At 41.8% G+C, this 18040-nt stretch overlaps 2 protein-coding genes across 2 annotated transcripts in view; one reads left to right on the forward strand and one right to left on the reverse strand.

Moving 5' to 3' along the window:
• Positions 1-750: 750 nt before the first annotated feature.
• Cgas (cyclic GMP-AMP synthase) lies at positions 751-13975 on the forward strand. The gene is made up of 5 exons (XM_021656481.2): positions 751-1969; positions 4281-4500; positions 6809-7051; positions 7840-7942; positions 8873-13975. The coding sequence occupies exons 1-5, from the start codon at positions 1403-1405 to the stop codon at positions 9213-9215; spliced, it is 1476 nt and encodes a 491-aa protein (XP_021512156.2). The 5' UTR covers positions 751-1402; the 3' UTR covers positions 9216-13975.
• Positions 13126-18040, reverse strand: part of Ddx43 (DEAD-box helicase 43) — a 28114-nt gene continuing 23199 nt past the window's right edge. The window contains exons 14-17 of the mRNA XM_021656477.1: positions 17571-17709; positions 16172-16259; positions 15432-15560; positions 13126-13265 (exon numbers count right to left, since the gene is read on the reverse strand). Coding sequence (XP_021512152.1) covers positions 15447-15560; positions 16172-16259; positions 17571-17709 — 341 coding nt within the window. The 3' untranslated portion in view covers positions 13126-13265; positions 15432-15446. The remainder of the gene's footprint in view (positions 13266-15431; positions 15561-16171; positions 16260-17570; positions 17710-18040) is intronic.

Raw genomic sequence — 18040 nt, forward strand, 5'->3', positions numbered from 1 at the left:
CTTTACCCTCTTGCAGTATTTTCTTTTCCTTCCTTTCTTCTTTCTTTTTTCCTTCCTTCCTTCCTTCCTTCCTCCTTCCTCTTTCTTTCTTTCTTTCTTTCTTTCTTTCTTTCTTTCTTTCTTTCTTTCTTTCTTTCTTTCTCTTTTTCTCCTCTCCCTCCTCCCCCCCCCTCTTCTTTTCTCGAGACAGAGTTGCTCTGTGTAGTCTTGGCTGTCCTAGAACTAACTATGAAGACCAAGCTAGCCTCAAACTCACTGCCTCTGCCTCCTGAGTTCTGGGACAAACTTGGCATTCTAAACATAGAGGTCTCGTGTCTAAAGTATATTTCTGCAAAGAAAGAAGTGTTTCTGTCCCCATGCATGTCTGCTTGCCAATATTTGGAAGACAGTTTACTTTCCATTTTGGGAACGTGTGTACCAGCATTCACAGGAAGGAGGGAAAAGAGTTGCAGGGTCCATAGGATGGGATTACAGTGATCAGTGTCTCCAAGCTACGTGTATCTCCTAGTCTACGACACACATACACACACAACACGCACACTTTTCCACAAGTTGAGCATCACAGAAATTTGTGAGCTTCGTGGACACACCGGATTATAAGGAGTGGAATCACACATTCTGATGTTAGCTGAAGACTAAGTGGTGTTCTGAGCTGTGTAAATCTACAGAGATCAGGGTGTTGTTTTTTTTTTTTTTTTTTTTTTTTTTTCTTTGTCTGTTTGTTTTGGTCAGGTGAAGGAAGGGAAAGCAGCCACTTTTGACAAGATCGGCTTCAGAAATCACTTTCTGGAAGTGTGCATTGAAGTGCTCCGGGATCTCTGCAGCCAAATCAGTAGGATGGTTTACTCTGTGCTGTTTATGAAAATCACAACACGTACTTAAAACAACTTCCTTAAGATTTCATGGGCTTCTTAGAAAGCCAGATAAGTAGAAATACTAATTCCAAACAGTCAATCTACCTTGCAAAGGGTCAGTGTATTTCAATTTCTCATTGACAGTAGCAGCAAATTCTTATCTAAAGCTTACATATAAAGCGTTTTAATCAACTTCAAACGTGCGGAAGACGGCAGTGTCCTCAAATACAGATCAAATCGGGCCTTCTAGGCTGCTGTCAGTGTTTTCCGTGTCTGCGGTTAACGAGGGGTGGGTGGTTTCCCAGCCGGCAGCCCAGCTGCTGTCCTGGGGTGAGAAAGTTCTCGTCTCCCGGACCGCCTCTTCCTGGCGGCGGCCTCACGTGGGCCCCTGCGCCCGCCTGCGGCGGCACAGAGCGGCAGCGTTCCCGCCGAAATTTAAGTTTCGTTTCCAGAGGTGACCGGGAGTTCCTCTTCCCGGGTCCTTTCGGGGCCTTTCTCGGAAGCCGGGTCTTTTTTTTTTTTTTTTCCGGGAGCGCAGAGCCGCAGAGATGGAAGGTTCGCGTAGAAGGACGACGGCGCCGCGCGCTAGGCCGGCTGCGACGCGCCCCACGAGGGAGGCCGGCGGGACCGCGGCCGCCCTCCCCGACGCGGGGAGCCACGGCCCGCCAAGGGGGGCGCGATCGCGACGTGGGGAGCTCGACGGGGCCCCCGCCGAGACGCCACGCGCCCGGGCGGCCCCCAGAAGGGCGCCCGCGCGCCCCCGGGACACACAGCCACCGGCCACGGACGGCGCGCGGGCCGCCGAGCGCCCTGCCGTGCCGGAGCCCCAGCCGCCGGCGGACCCCGAGGCGCCGGCCGTCGCAAGGAGACCCAGCAGCAGGAGGGGCGGCCGCTCCACGGCCAGGCAACCCAGAGCGCCGCGGAGGTCCAGGAGGGAGCGGGACCAGCTAATGGATGTGCTGCATGCTTTGAGGTTGAGACGCCAGGAGACCTGTGTGTCGGCCAATACTGTGAACACGGTCGTGACGCGCCTGCTGCGCGGGCTGGGGAATCGTGAGTCCGAATTCGAAGGCGTGGAGCAGCTGAACACTGGCAGCTACTATGAGCACGTGAAGGTGAGCGGCCCGGACCTGCTTGCTGGAGAGCTCCTGGCCCACTCCTTACCTGCCTCCTCCTGTGTTTGGGGTTTCCCACACCCTTGGGTTCCCCCACGGCCCTTCAGGAACAGCGCACACTCCATGCATCCATCCTTCCTTCCTATTTTCTTCTTTTCTTTCTTTCTTTCTTTCTTTCTTTCTTTCTTTCTTTCTTTCTTTCTTTCTTTCTTTCTTTCTCTCTCTCTCTCTCTTTCTTTCTTTCTTTCCCTCCTTCCTTCCTCCCTTCCTCCCTCCTTCCTTTCTCTCTCTTTCTGTCTCTTTCTTTCTTTCTTTCCTTCCTTCCTTCCTTCCTTCCTTCCTTCTTCCTTCCCTCCCTCCCTTCTTTCCTTCCTTCCTCTCTTTCTTTCTGTCTGTCTCTTTCTTTCTGTCTTTTTTCTTTCTGTTTTTCTGTCTTTTTTCTTTCTTCTCTTTCTTTCCTCTTTCTTTCTTTCTTTCTCTCTCTCTTTCTTTCTTTCTTTCCTTCCTTCCTCCCTTCCTCCCTCCCTCCTTCCTTTCTCTTTCTGTCTGTCTTTTTCTTTCTGTCTTTCTGTCTTCTCTTTCTTTCCTTCTTTCTTACCTCCCTCCCTCCTTCCCTTCCTTCCTTCCTCTCTTTCTTTCTGTCTGTCGCTTTCTTTCTGTCTTTCTGTCTTTTTTCTTTCTGTTTTTCTGTCATTTTTCTTTCTTTTTTCTTTCTTCTCTTTCTTTCCTCTCTCTCTCTCTCTCTCTCTCTCTTTCTTTCTTTCTTTCTTTCTTTCTTTCTTTTGTGGTCTGTAACAGCTTTTTCTTTTTTGATTCATCCAGTTAGCTTCAAGAAACTAATATTGATAGCTAGTTTCTCTTAACACTCTGCTTTGGAGGAATTCTGGACCCTGAGGAGTCGTGGTGGGGAGGATAGGTGACCTTAAAGCAGTGGGAAGGTATGCACCCAGTGTGGATGATGACTCTGCTCTAGCTGAGCGGATGGAGTCACCTTTCTTAATCCTTCCCCAACTATATCCTCTAGAGTGAGTCTAGCCATTCCAGAGACCCCGGGACCACTTGCAGTTAGGGCAGAATTGGATACAACCAGTTGGGAGAGGTGGCAGGATACTCAGGTGAGGGTCCTCCCACCTCCTTCTGTGAATGAACACCCACAGTCAGCGAGCCTAGCTCTAATGACCTTTGGAGAGCAGGCTCAGCTGAATTCCTGAAGATGGTGGCAGTGTGGCTCAGAGGCTAGTCCTGTATAACACAAGTGCAGATTACAAGAAGTAGATCAAAATGTAGTGGTTCTATACAAATATTGTGATAACTCCTAATCCCAGCAGAGAGGCAGAGGCGGGTGAATCTGTGAGCTCCAGGCTAACATCGTCTATAGAGAGAGTCCTGGGACAGCCAAGGCTCTACAGAGACCGTGTCTCAAAACGAAAACAAAACAATACAAATAAATAAAAAAAGAACGAACCACAGCAACTTGCAACATGAATGGATTATAAAATAAGCTAATGCATACAACCACTACAATAAGGCCAGAAAAAGAAACCATAAGATTGGAAAAGAGATAAAAACTTATGTACAGATGACATAATTATGCACAAACTATTAAAATAATCAGTGAATTGGCAAGATTAAGGGATACAAACCCAATAAACTAAAAGTAATTACTTAAATGTGCCAGCAAGAGCAGCACAAATGCCAGTTTCTGTCTCTTGAATGCTGGAATTAACCTCTATTCCTGGGATTTTGATATGTAAAGTTTTTTGTTTTTTGTTTTTTTTTTTTCCTGTGTGGTGGTACAGTTTTCCAGAGAAGCAGTCCAAGACTAGAGTTCTTTTTGTAGAAGGATTTTATTTTATTTAAAAATATTTACATATATGTCATTTATGTGTATGTATGGCTTATAGGCACCCTCTGCACAGAAACCCATGCAGGCCAGAGGAGGGTGGCATATCACCTGGCACTTTAGTTACCCGTGAGCTACCTGATATGGGTTCTGAGAAGCAAACTTGAGTTTGGGCCTAGCCTGGAGTATGCCGTGCATTCCAGGTCAGCCTGGGCCACAAACAAAACATACATGATTGCTTGTGCTTAAAAAAAGGGGAAATTGAGAGAATTTGCAATCTAAAACCAGTAATGTGGTGTGTAGCCTCCCTGTTCTCAGGTGTGGTGTACCTGTTCTGAGAGGAATACATATTGGGGAATTGCTTTTCAATGTGGAGTGTCAAGTGAAAATTTCAAGGCTTGGGGGGAAGCGATTGTTTGGAAAGATTTTACAAGGCACTATTTCCATGTTATTTTTATTATTCCTTAGATTTCTGCTCCTAATGAATTTGATGTTATGTTTAAGCTGGAAGTCCCCAGAATTCAGCTACAAGAATATTATGACAGTGGTGCTTTTTATCTTGTGAAGTTCAAAAGAATTCCACGAGGAAATCCTTTTGGTCATTTTTTAGAAGGGGAAATATTATCAGCTACCAAGATGTTGTCAAAGTTTAGGAAAATCATTAAAGAAGAAGTTAAAGAAATCAAAGGTGAGATTTTTGGTTTTGCAGATCTGCCTTACTGCTCATATACATTCCTCTTCTCAATTTTGAGTTCCTATCAGCCTGCCCTATCTGTATTTCTCCATCTCTCTCCCCAGCAGCTCTCCCACACCCCATCTGTGGGCACTCCCAGAAGTCTTTCCTTGGAGCAGTCTGCTGCCCACTCCCAAAGCTCCCTGAACTGACCACACTACCTGCCCTGGAACTGTTTCCACATGGGGTATAACCCCTAAGAAAATAGAAGCAGTCATCAAAAGTCCCCCCACCAAAAGGAGCTCAGGGCCAGATGGTTTTAGCTCAGAATTCTACCACACTTTCAAAGAAGAGCTACTACCAAACTCCCCAAAATATTCCACAATATAGAAACAGAAGGAACACTGCCAAACTCATTCTATAAAGTCACCCTGATACTTAAACCTCACAAAAGACTCAACAAAGAGAATTTCAGACCAATCTCCCTCCTGAACATTGATGCAAAGATATTCAATAAAATACTCACAAACTGAATCCAAGAACACATCAAATACATCATCCCCTATGGCCATGTAAGCTTCATCCCAGGCATGCAGTGGTGGTTCAACATATGAAAATACATCAATGTAATCCACCATAGAAACAAACTGAAAGAAAAAAAAAAAAAACAAAACAACACATTATCATCTCCTTAGATGCTGAAAAAGCATTTGACAAAATTTAACACACGTTCATGTTTAAAGTTTTGAAGAGATCAGGGATACAAAGCACGTATCTAAACATAGTAAAGACAATATACAGCAAACCTATAGCCAACATCAAACTCAATGGAGAGAAACTTAAATCAATTCCACTGAAACCAGGGACAAGGCAAGGCTGCCCACTCCCTCCTAATCTTTTCAACATAGTTCTTGAATTCCTAGCTAGAGCAATAAGACAACTAAAGGAGATCAAGGGGATACAAATTGAAAAGGAAGAAGTCAAAGTATCACTATTTGCAGATGATATGATAGTATACATAAGTGACCCCAAAAGTTCTACCAGAGAACTCCTTCAGCTGATAAACACCTTCAGCTAAATAGCTGGATTCAATATTAACTAAAAAAAAACTGAAGCCCTCCTGTATACAAAAGACAAATGGGCCGAGGAAGAAATTAGGGAAACAACACCCTTCACAATAGCCACAAATAACAGAAAGTACCTTGGTGTGACTCTAACCAAGCAAGTGAAAGACCTGTATGAGAAAAGCTTCAAGTCTCTGAAGAAAGAAATTGAAGAAAAATCTAAATGAAAATTCAATTACAGCATTTCTGTCGTGACAACTTTGGAGTTTTTGTTTCTTTAAAAAACACTGAACTACACTAAACCTAATTCCTTTCATGAGAAAGTTTTTTGTTAATTTTTTTTCATAAAAATGACTCATTGAATTTCTTTTTAAAGATAATTTCCATCTCCCAAATCCTTTTGAGCTTTCAGTTAAGTAGCATCTGTAATTTGACTGTAAAATTTCCAACTCCATCTACATTTGCTCATCTCAGGATCTCACGCTAGCAACATTCCTAAGTGGATGAATAAATCATTAGCAATTTGTTCCAAAAAAAAAAAAAAAAACAAAAAACAAAACAAACCCACAGAAATGTTATACAAGTGTGTTTCATTTTAATCCCAGGTTTAGGAGATGTGAGATTGCTTCGGACTGTCCGCAGCAGCTGATAGGATTTGCCTCGTGCTCTAGCCGAGTCATGGTTTCGCCAGGTGCAGATAGTTTCTGCAATTGTGTGATGTTTGGAATTCTGGGAACTTTTCAGAGTGTATATAAATGCTAGAGCCACGATAGGCATGGTTGGTGGTCTTCAGGCAGGGTTTGTTTGCTGTTAGTCATGCTTAAACAAAATGAAAAAATAGATTCAGGGATCTCTCTCTGTCTCCCTTTCACCCTCTCCCCCTTTCCCTTCCTTCCTCCCTTCTGTTCTTCTTGATCTTACCTAGTGATAGGTAAAATGAGAATGGTGGTGGAGGTGGTGGTGGTGGTGGTAAAGGACTGGAAAAAAGAACCCACGAAGTTGCTGGTCTTTGTACCTACATACTCCCAAACTCAAAGACTTTAGGAATACTTCCTCATAGGTCCTTGATAGAATCGTGACCACATCAACAGATAGTAACTTGGTTACATGGTAAAACACTGTCCCGTGGGGTGTAGTTCTGCATTGGGGCTAATGTTAATTAGAGCTTAGGGTATGGATTTTAAATTACGTTCTGTTAATTTCTCATATTTCCAGAGAAAATGGATCAACCTTTTCTTTGCTTCAATATGTGTAAACAGATATAGATGTCACTGTGGAGGAGGAAAAACCAGGAAGCCCTGCTGTAACACTTCTAATCAGGAACCCTGAAGAAATATCTGTGGATATAATTCTGGCTTTGGAATCAAAGGGCAGCTGGCCTGAGAGTACCAGAGAAGGACTACCCATCCAAAGCTGGCTTGGCACAAAAGTTAGGACCAATCTAAGAAGAGATCCATTTTATCTTGTACCCAAGAATGCAAAACATGGAAAAGGTTTTCAAGGTTTGTTAAATGTAAAGGTGAATGGGAAGGATATAAAAGGTCATTAGTGTCATGTGCAAAGACAGTAAGAGATCAACAGTCCACTGATGTGCTGGCATTTGAGAGCTGTCAGGGTAAACAGGCCACAACATGAGTGTGGCCAGCTCGAACTGAGAAAAGTGTGTCTGTTGTACTTGAGAGGGAGCCGGCAGAGGCAGGAAGAACAGGAGTGTCAGGCTGTCTTTGATACATAGGGAGTTGCAGGCTGAGCTGGGCTTCATGAGACCCTGTCTCAAAATAATTCCCAAACCACAGCAAACAGTAATTACTTCACTTTCAAATGTCTACCGTTCAGTGCACCTAAAACATTGTTTCTTTCTAAGTGAAGTGCTGCCTTGGACGCAGACTGTCGTGGTTCTGCACCCTGGGGCTTCTCTTTGACTAGCTGTGTAACCTTGTGCTGGTTTTAAAGCCTCTTTAAACTTGTGTAGCAGCTCAGCTGTGCAAATCAAAGCTTCTTGAAAGATGCCATCGGAGAGGCAAAATATTAACGGAATAAATGTAGCACAACAAAGAGATAATATGTCTGATCTTGGCTAAGTATATTAGGTCCTGCTGTCTGAATTTCCCCATTTAAGCCTACTTTGCTGTAGTTTTTACTTTAATAATTACTTTGTCTATCTGTTCACTTCTTTTGGTCTGTCTTCTAAAATATCTTCAGGATGATAATTTAGTATAGGGTCAAAATTTAGATATTGTTTACATGTGGCTGCTTTTTGTAGAATAACTTTCTGTTGTCTGAAACATAGGACAGACATGGCGCCTCTCTTTTTCTCATACTGAAAAATACATTTTGAATAATCATGGGACAGAGAAAAAATGTTGTGAATCGGGTGGAGTGAAATGTTGCAGGTAATGTCCTTATTTTTGTAATGGCAAATTACCTATGATATTAACATTTAACCCTTACTTGTGCCATAGCTCAGATGTAAGCATGATTATTGCTAGGTTATGTTGGGAGAAGGGTGCTTCTGGGATAATTTTGGGTAGAGAGCAAGGGGGAAGGAGAGACAGAAGAAGAAAAGAAGGCAGAGGAGGGATATTTTATTATATACAGATTATTTATAATATATACTTACATATGTAGGCATGTATACATAGATACATACACACCTATAGTATACTTTTTGGGGGTGGGGGCTTGGATCTCATGTGTAGCCTGGGCTGGCCTTGAACTCACTCTGTAGCCAGTGTTGAACAGTGTTGAACTCATTGTGATCTTCCTGCCTCAGCCTCCCAAGTGCTGAGATACAGACATATACACTGCATCTGGCTGATTGAGTATTTTATTGTCATGGAAGGTGAAGAGGCCAAAGAATGACATCAGATAGTGGTGGCTGCTTTGGGATGTAGTTGTGTTGCTTTTAGGGACTGGCTGGCCAAACTTGACCTCACACTAAGTGGATCATGTTTCTTGTTAGAATGTAGACCGTCAAGAAGTCAGACTGAGTCAAGCAAGGTAGTACACGTCGTAATCCCAGCTCTTGAGTGGTGGAGGAGAATCAGGAGCTGAAGACCAGCCCCTGCTACACGACAAGTTTAAGGCCAACCTGAGCTACATGAGACCCTATCTCAAAAAAATTGGAAACAAAGAAGAAAGTATGTTTTAAAAAAGACAGACAAGGCAGTGCACAACTTTAATTCCAGCACCTATACTTAGGAGGCAGAGGCAGATGGACCTCCGTGTGTTCCAGGAAAGCCAGGGTTACATAGAGAGGCCGTGTCTCAAAAGAGACAGGTTGTGAATAAGTAAAAATGTATATCTTCTTTTTTATTTAACAGGAAAGCATGCTTAAAACTAATGAAATACCTTTTGGAACGGTTGAAACAAGAATTTCAAGAACTAGATGCATTCTGTTCTTATCATGTGAAAACGGCCATGCTTCACATGTGGACCCAGAACCCACAGGACAGTCAGTGGGAATTCACAAATCTAAGTTTCTGCTTTGATAAGTTTTTGATGTTTTTCATTGAGTGTCTCAGGACAGAGAAACTGGACCATTATTTTATTCCAAAGTTCAATCTGTTCTCTCGAGAACTAATTGACAAAAAGAGTAAAGAATTTCTGTTAAAGAAAATTGAGTATGAAAGAAACAATAGATTTCCAATTTTTGACAAGTTTTGAAATTACATATGTGTATTATAATTTGTGCATGTGTTATGTGTTCCTAGGCCAGAGGGTTGGTGCCAGATGTCTTTCTCAATCACACTTCACTTTGTGTGTGTGTGGGGGGGGGGCGGGGGTCAAGACAAGGTTTATTTGTATAGTCCTGGATGTCTTGGAACTCCCTTTGTAGACCAGGCTGGTCTCGAACTATCCACCTTCCTCTGCCTTCAGAGTGCTGGGATTAAAGGCATGTGCTACCACTACCCAACACACTTTATTTTTTTGAGACAGGATCTGCCTCTGAACCAGGAGCTCATGGAGGTGTCCACGTTGATTATCCAGTGAGTTCCCAGGGTCCACCTGTCTCTGCCTTCCCAGCCCTAGGATGACAGATGAACATCACCTATTTACTTTTACATTTTTGTCCTCATGCATGCAAAGCAGATACTGTAGTGACTAAACCATGAGCCCAGCCTGAAATTGTCTTTTGAAATGAAATTGGGTTAAAGTGACTTAAGTCCACTGTGGTGGTGCATGCCTGTAGTTCCAGCACTTCAGAAGTGGAGGCAGAAGAAGAATTCAATGTGATTCTTGGCTCTATTTCTAGTTCGAGGATAGCCTGGGCTATATGAAACCTGCTTAAAACAAAGTACAAAGGAGCTGGAGAGATGGCTCAGTGGTTAAGAGCACTTACTGATCTTTCAGAGAACTTGGGTTGGTTTCTGGCACCCAATGATAGGGCACAACTGTAACCCCAGTTGAGGGAATCTAGTATGATCACTATAGGATCCTGCTTGCGCACATTCAGACAAAAATTTTTAAGAGCCCCCAAAGAAAATGAAACTATAAGCCCATAATATGTCAAGTGTGTTGATCTTTATAATTCTGGCACTTGAGAAGCTGAGGTATGAAGGTTGCCATGAATGCAAGGCCAGCCTGGGCTACAAAATATGATCTTGTCTCAAAACCAAAAGCCAACAACAGTCACCATGAGTCACTGTGAGGTTTGGCCTGCTCACCCATCCTGACTCAGAATGGTACGCATTCTTTTTTCTTTAGGATGCTGGTCAGAACCTAAGGAGTCTTTTCTGCATGTTGTACCTCCTTACTCTTTGTCTTGAAGTTCCCCTCAACCCTGTGACACATACACTATATGGCTTTTTGTCTATCATGTGGCTGATGTCCTCTATGAATGCAAAACATAAGGCCCCAAAATGTGATTTTTAATTCAAATTTTCACAGCAGTCACTAAAATATAATCATTTTGTACTATTTCTTATAATTCAAATATAAAGGTTATAATAAAATGAATGTCTTTCCCCAAATAAATCATAAGTACTTAGTGAATATCACTTCTCACCTTGGATAAGTCTGCAGAAGGTTGTGGATAGACCATATTAAAAATGGTTTAGACTTTGTCCAAACACAAGACGTACACATGGAAGCCGTGCCTGCCCGTGTCCCAGGGTAGGAAAGGAAAAGGACAATTAGCTCTGCATCTTGACTTCAGGTGCTTTCTCACGTATGGGAAAGCCCGTAATGTATTTTTTATTTATTTTATTTTATATGTTTTTACAAAAGCAATGGTACCTGATGGGGGAATGGGTGTGGACAGAGAATGACTCTCTTCTGCATTCAAGCAGCATCCCCAGTGACAACTGATGCTCTTGAACTTTTTCCGAGTACTTTGTATTGCTGTGGAAGCTTCTTTCTCGTTCTGTACTTGTTAGTTCCCTGTGTAACAATGTCTATCACTGGTTTGTCTTCACTTTTTTGGTATCTTTAAATAAGTAAAATTTAAAAGTATTAATGTAGTTGAATTTATCAGTCAGAGTTTGTGCCTTGTACTTAACATCCACTGAGTTTGAGCATCACAGAAAAGGTGTCAACATGGAGAGGAAAGGTTTGAGGACAATTAACAAGTAGAATGCCAGACTAACAATAAATCCAGGCTCTGCTTAACACCTTCAGATATGTCCCCCTCTCCCCGGTGGTACACAAAGCCCTGGATTCAATTCCCATGTAAATAAAGTCAAAAGAAAATTATAGGCCTTGAAATTCAGATCCTCTTTCCCCAGCCTCATCAGTATTTGGGATTATATTCATAAACTGCCAGACAGGACTTGCATTGCTCAAGTTCAACTCATGCTTCGATTTTCGACAAGTGCTTACTGTTCTGATGGCTTTTAAAAAGACTTTACAGAACAACTTTATTGATATACAGTACACTCAACACAGTTTATCCATTTGAAGTGTACAGTTCAATGATGACCCTAGTTCCTCTGCAACAGCCAGTGTTCTTAATTGTTGAGTCATCCTTTCCATTCCTAACAAGAACTCTTGATGACAAAGCCAACTTCTCAGCCCCAAAGTATTGCCAGTTCAATGTCCTAGTTCAATGTCCCAGGCCGGCTTCGAACTCACAGAGATCTGCCTGTCTCTGCTTCCCAAGTGCTGGAATTAAAGGTATGTGCCACCTCACCCGTTTATTTTATTTAATGATTTATTTATTTGTAACAGTATTCTGCCTGCACACCAGAAGAGGACATCAAATTACATTACAGATGGTTGTGAGCTACTATGTAGTTGCTGGGAACCGAACTCAGGACCTCTGGAGGAGCAGACAGTGCTCTTAAATGCTGAGCCATCTCTCCAGGCTGCTTGTTTTTAAGGAAGGTTGATCGAGTAGTTACTGGAGCTCTGAGTGTTCTCACATCATCTCAGTACTTGAGTACGTGTTCTAGAAGACAAAATTAGAGAAGCTACCCAGTGCCTGGATTGTAAAGAACAGTTGTCATGCTCAGAGAAGCAGGTCACTGTCCCTGTATTCAGCTTTTTATGATTATATACAGTAAGACCACTTACCTGCAGTTTTTCTTTGCATGATCTGTTACAGTCAACTGGGGTCCAAAACATAAGTGGAAAACTTGAAATAATAAAAATATGTATGTTTAAAGTTATGTTTTTCTGAGTGACATGCTGGAATCTGGTACCATCATACTTGACTACCACAGTATCCTGCTCAAACCTTACTAGGGCAGGCATCACTCCTTTGTTCACTATATCCATGCTGTATTTGCTACCTTCCCATTACTTACATAATAGCATCCTTAAAATTGTTTTAGATTCCTTGTGTACTGATGTTTTGCCTTAATGTTTGTATGCACACCACACGCATGCCTGTCGAGGCCATAAGAGGCTGTCAAGTTCCCTGGAACTGGGATTATAGGTGGTTGAGCTGCCATGTCAGGGCTGGGAACTGAACCTGAGTTCTGCAAGAGCAAGAACTGCTCTAAACTGCTGCGCCATCTCTCTAGCTCCTACACTTGCACAATTAGTCATCAAATTATATCACTGCAGTTCTTGTGTTGTTAAGCCCTATGTTACTTAATAATGGTTCCAAAATGCAATAGTATGAACATGAGCAATTTGCTTATGTCAAAGAGAAAGGTAGCAATGCTTTTAAGAAAGTAAAATGGCCTAGAGAGATGGCTGGTGGGGAAGAGCACTAGCTGCTCTTCCAGAGGACTCTGGTTCAGTTCTTAGCACACACAATGGTCTGTCTCTCTAGCTCTAGGTGTACTTCTTTTCTTTTGCAGTGCTGGCGATTGAACCCTTGGTCTTGCACATGCTAGGCAAGCGGCCTACTACTCAGCTACATCCTCAGCTTCACATTGTCTTAAAAAAATACTATAGATAAAACCATCTTTCTTAAAGATTTATTTATTATGTATACAATGTTCTGCCTGTAGCAGAGGGCACCAGATCTCATTATGGATGGTTATGTGCTTGCTGGGAATTGAACTCAGGACCTCTGGAAGAGCAGCCAGTGCTCTTAACCTCTGAGCCATCCTTCTAGCTCCTAGATAAAACCTTTTAGCACTACAACTTAGCACTACAAATATCCATGAAAAAAATTTCAACAAGGTTAAAAACTATTGATTTTTATTAAAGAAAGTATAAAACATTAAATTCTACATTTCAAAACACTATTATTTTAAGAATCAGTCAAGTCTCTTCATATTGATGCACGTTTCAACAATTCCACTTTGAATAAAATCTTGAATCCTAAAAAGTAAGTGGGGAAAAAAGTTACTATTTACAAAATTATTAGTTTTGTATCTTGATTCTTGGTGGCCCTTGCTATACTGGAACTCACTCTGTAGACCAGACTGACCTTGAACCAGGATATCCACCTGCCTCTGCCTCCCAAGTGCTTAAAGGCATTGCCCAGCTCAAAATTCTTGTTTTTAAAAGGGTGATTCGATTACATAATATAAAATCACTCTCAACCATTTTCAGCTGTGCAGTTCGGTGGTGGTAACAACATTCACTGTGCAATTTCTATAGCTTTCAACTTACAAAACTCCAAAGTCTATATCCACTAAACAGCAATGTCCTCTTTGCTTAACCCCACCCATCCTTGAAAGCACTTTTCTGTTTCTGTGACTGTTCTTTGATATAAGGGTCTCAGGTAATCCCAGGCTGCCCTAAAACTGATCTGCTGCCTCCATTAAAATTTGGTATTTTAGGTGCCTCATACTGGACTCATATACAGTACTTCCTCTTTTGTAACTTTTTCATTTAAAGCACAATGTCCTCAAGATTCACTCTGGTTGCAACAGGTAGCATATCTTTTTAAGGTTAAATGTCCCACTGTTACATACGTGATATACTGTATTAACTTATTCTTGTACTTTTGGGTTGCTTCCAAGAGAGAAGTGCTGTTTTTAAAGCACGGTGCTGTAAATGTGAGGGTGTACATTAATAAATACGATGCCTAGAATGTGAGGGTGCATGCTTTTAATTATTATTTTTATTATGTGTACATTGGTGTTCTGCCTGCATGTATACCTGTGAAGGTGTCAGATCCCCTGGAACTGGAATTACAGACAGTTGTGAGCTGCCAAGTGAGTGCTGGGAATTGAACTCAGGTCTTCTGGAAGAGCAGCCAGTGCTCTTAACCACTGGACCATCTCTCCAGCCCGAGGGGGTACATTTTTAAGTATGATGCTATGAATGTATACCCAGAAGTAGATGTGTGATATCATATAATTGCTGAGGAAGCACTATGGTCTTTTCCACAGGAGATAAATCAATTTACAACTCCAAGAGTGAACAAGGGGTTCACCTGTCACTTTTGATAGTCATTTTGACGTATATGATAGATCAAATGTTAAGTTACTTCTGGGTCATATATTTTGTCATGTACCTGTAACCCTTGCACTCAGGAGGCTAAGGCAGAATGATGGCAGGTCTGAGGCCAGCCCAGGTAGCACATGTCTGAAAAAGATACATTAACGAGATTTTTGGTAATAGGGGAAAGAGTAATATTTCATCATTTATGTTCCTGGTTCTTAGAGATTATGCTGATTGTAATTCATACACTATTTGAGCTTTGTTTTGAAAGACATACATTCTGGGTTTGGTGGTGCATGTCTTTAATCCCAGGATTTGGGAGGTAGAAGCAGGGAGACAGTTATGAGTTCAGGGCCAACCTGGTTTACATAGTGAGTTTTAGGACATCCAGTGACACATAAAGAGATCCTGTCTCATCGGAGGTAGGAGACAGGGAACAGGATAGAAGCCTTCCCCAGGGGCCTCTGAAAGACTCTACCCATCAGAGTATCAAAGAAGACGCTGAGAATCATAGCCGAACTTTAGGCAGAGTGCAGGGAACCTTATGAAAAAACAGGGAGCTAGAAAGACCTGGAGGAAACAGGAGCTCCACAAGGAGACCAACAGAGCCAAAAATCAAAAATCCTGGGTCCAGGGGCCTCTGCAGAGACTGATACTCCAACCAAGGACCATGCATGGCAAGGACCTAGACCCCTTGCTCAGATGAAGCCCATAGGCTGATCAGTTTCCAAGTGGGTTCCCTAGGGTAAGGGGATCAGGGCTGTCTCTGACATGTGGCTGGCTCTTTGATCACCTCTCCCTGGCAGGGTACAGCCTTGCCAGGCCACAAAAAAAGATGATGCAACCAGTCCTGATGAGACCTGATAGGCTAGGTTGAGTCAGACAGAAGGGGAGGAGGTTATCCCCTATTAGTGGACTAGGGGAGGGGCATGTGGGAAGAAGAGGAAGGGACGGGAAGGACTGGGGGGAGGGCTACAGCTGGGACACAAAGTGAATAAATTGTAATAGATAATAATAATTTAAAAAAGAGATCCTGTCTTAAAACACAACAAAACAAAAAAGAAAGATTTGAATGTCTACATCATAAAATTTTACCTGTGACACAAGACATTAGTAAAACTTCTGGGGTTTTCCTTGAGGTCTTCCCATTTTTTTTTCCATCTCTCTTTTTAGTTTATTTGCTTTGTATCTCTCAGCCATTAAGACAAGTTCCTCTGGGATACTCTGAAATTATTAAATATGTTATTAGGATTCTGTGTTCCTTCCTTTTATGACATGTCGAATCACCTTCAAATTTTTCAGACACTCTCACAATTACACAGGATGTCTTCCAAAAAAAAAAAAAACTTTTTATTTTGGTGTGTGTGCACTCATGCTTGTGGTCAGAGGACAACTCTTAGGAGTCAGTTCTATACTGCCGCATTGAGGAATCTGGGGTCCAATTCAGTCTGCCAGGCCTACATGTACTTGCGTCTGCCTGCTGAGGCAGCTCAATGGCCCTTATATGTTTTTCAGCTGAATTATTATTAAACAGCAGTTTTATTAAACAGCAGGTTTCCACTATGTTTTTTCACACATCCTTTATTTTTGTCAACGCTCCTTTCAGTCTGCCAACACCCTTTCTTAATGGTACCATTTCTCATGTATTCTGTGTCACCACTGGACCTAGAGTGTTCCCCATCGTATACTCTCAGAGCTCACAATCTGACATATTATGACCTTCACATTAGTGTTTTGTTATAAGTCTTTCTTGCCAAACAGGGCCCTTATAGTACCTGGCATAACATATGAATGAAACATTACATGTGAATTTCTAATAAGCTGCATTTTCTCACCTGATTTGCTCTTTCCAGAATGTTAATCAATTCAGTGGCAACCCTCCAGTCATTTCTTGTGATAAGGGTAATTGACATGCCAGACCGCCTTTTAAGAGGGAAAAAGTTCATGTCATTTATTTTATACCATGTTCTTTTTTTAAAAATAATTTATTTAATTTTATTTTATGTTCATTAGTATGAAGATATTAGTGTTACAGACAGTTGTGAGCTGCCATGTGGGTGCTGAGAATTGAACCCCGGTCCTTTGGAAGAGCAGACATTGCTCCTAACCACTGAGCCATCTCTCTAACCCCATGTTCTTATAATTCAGTTAATACAGAAAACAGAACAAAAACACGAAACCTCAACCTTTCACATGCATTACAGAGTTAGTATTACACAAACAGCAATCTAGAATTTAAATGTAGTTATTCCTTAGCATTCAACAGAGTCCAGCTCCAGGCCTCCATGAGGACATCTAATCAGAGGCTGCTTAAGTCTTACAGAGAAAGGCATCACATTTATATATTATCCTGTATAATGTAAATCACATCTGGATTACTTATCACATTTGTGCACTCATACACACACATACACACTCTACAAAATTAGATGTCATAATCGTCCACTTTGGGAACAAAGACAAAAAATATTTCAGCATAATTTTTAAAAACATTTTTGATTTATGGTAGGTCAAGTCTGAAGACAGAAATTCTGGGGTCAGAAGGCTGGTGTAATTTTCGTTTACTTTAACAACAGCTCAAGAGTTCAACAGTAGGGGTAAAGATTCACTTCTCATGCTAATACAAATCTGAACACAGTTTACTGTTGAATTACTGCAGGCTTAAAATATTAGCATAAACAATTACCTACTTTGGAAACTAAGGCAGGAAGATCAAAAAGTTCTAGGCTTGAAAAGTTCTAGGGTGAGGGGTGGGGGAATACAAAGGCCCAGGGATGTGGCTTAGAGGTAGAGCACTTCCTAGTATACGTGAAGCCTGAAATTCAATCTCCAGGGGCTGGAGAGATGGTTCAGCAGTTAAGAGCACTGGCTGCTCCTCCAGAGGTCCTGAGTTCAACTCCCAGCACCCACAACCATCTACAATGGGAGCCTATATGCCCTCTTCTGGTGTGCAGACAATACATACAGACAAAGTGCTCACTTTACACAGAATACATAACCAAAGAAATCTCCAAAAAAAACCCAAAATGTAGACCATAAAAACCTCAGATTACAGGAAGCCAATCACAGAAGTTCATCGAGATGAAAAGGGATAAAAGAATAAGCAAGGGTCAAGAGAGGAAAACAACCTTTACAAGAGAATAAAATGGTTTCTGGGCAAGAACAGTCTCTGGGGGGAGTGATAGGAATCCAGAAACAGAATTAGCTTCTCTCCAGGGTAGACCCAGCTCTTACCCTGCTCTCCCAGTGCGTCCAACTCTGTGTACATATTCTTCAATGTTCCGTGGAAAATCGTAATTGTAGACGTGAGTGATATCATGGACATCAAGACCTCGCGATGCCAAATCAGTAGCGATAAGTATTCTCACTTTACCTAAAGAGTACAGGCACGTAAACACTAAACCTGCCCAGTAACAGGCAGTCCGAGATATATGAAGATTAATTCTTTTATTATTTAATGATAATTATTACTTACAGTGAAAATGAAAAAATAAGATTTTACACTCCTGTAAATCACAACACAACATACCACAGTTCAGCAAATGGTTCTCTCCTGAACTACCTGAACGATGTGGGAAAGAGAATGTTTTGGTGGTCTGAATGAGAATGGCTCTCTTAGACTCCTATGTTTAAATGCATGGTCCCCTGCTGGTGGAACTATTAGAGAAGGATTAGGATATGTGCCTGTGGGAGAAGGTGTGTCA

The sequence above is a fragment of the Meriones unguiculatus genome, chromosome 6 (assembly GCF_030254825.1).
Source record: "Meriones unguiculatus strain TT.TT164.6M chromosome 6, Bangor_MerUng_6.1, whole genome shotgun sequence".
Lineage (NCBI taxonomy): Eukaryota > Metazoa > Chordata > Mammalia > Rodentia > Muridae > Meriones > Meriones unguiculatus.

Bases quoted from the DNA above. Each gene is read 5' to 3' on its own strand.
- Cgas (XM_021656481.2), top strand. From the start codon at position 1,403: ATGGAAGGTTCGCGTAGAAGGACGACGGCGCCGCGCGCTAGGCCGGCT. The intron at 4,501-6,808 runs GTGAGATTTTTG...ATGTGTAAACAG, and splicing joins AGAAGTTAAAGAAATCAAAG to ATATAGATGTCACTGTGGAG. The intron at 7,052-7,839 runs GTTTGTTAAATG...TCTGAAACATAG, and splicing joins ACATGGAAAAGGTTTTCAAG to GACAGACATGGCGCCTCTCT.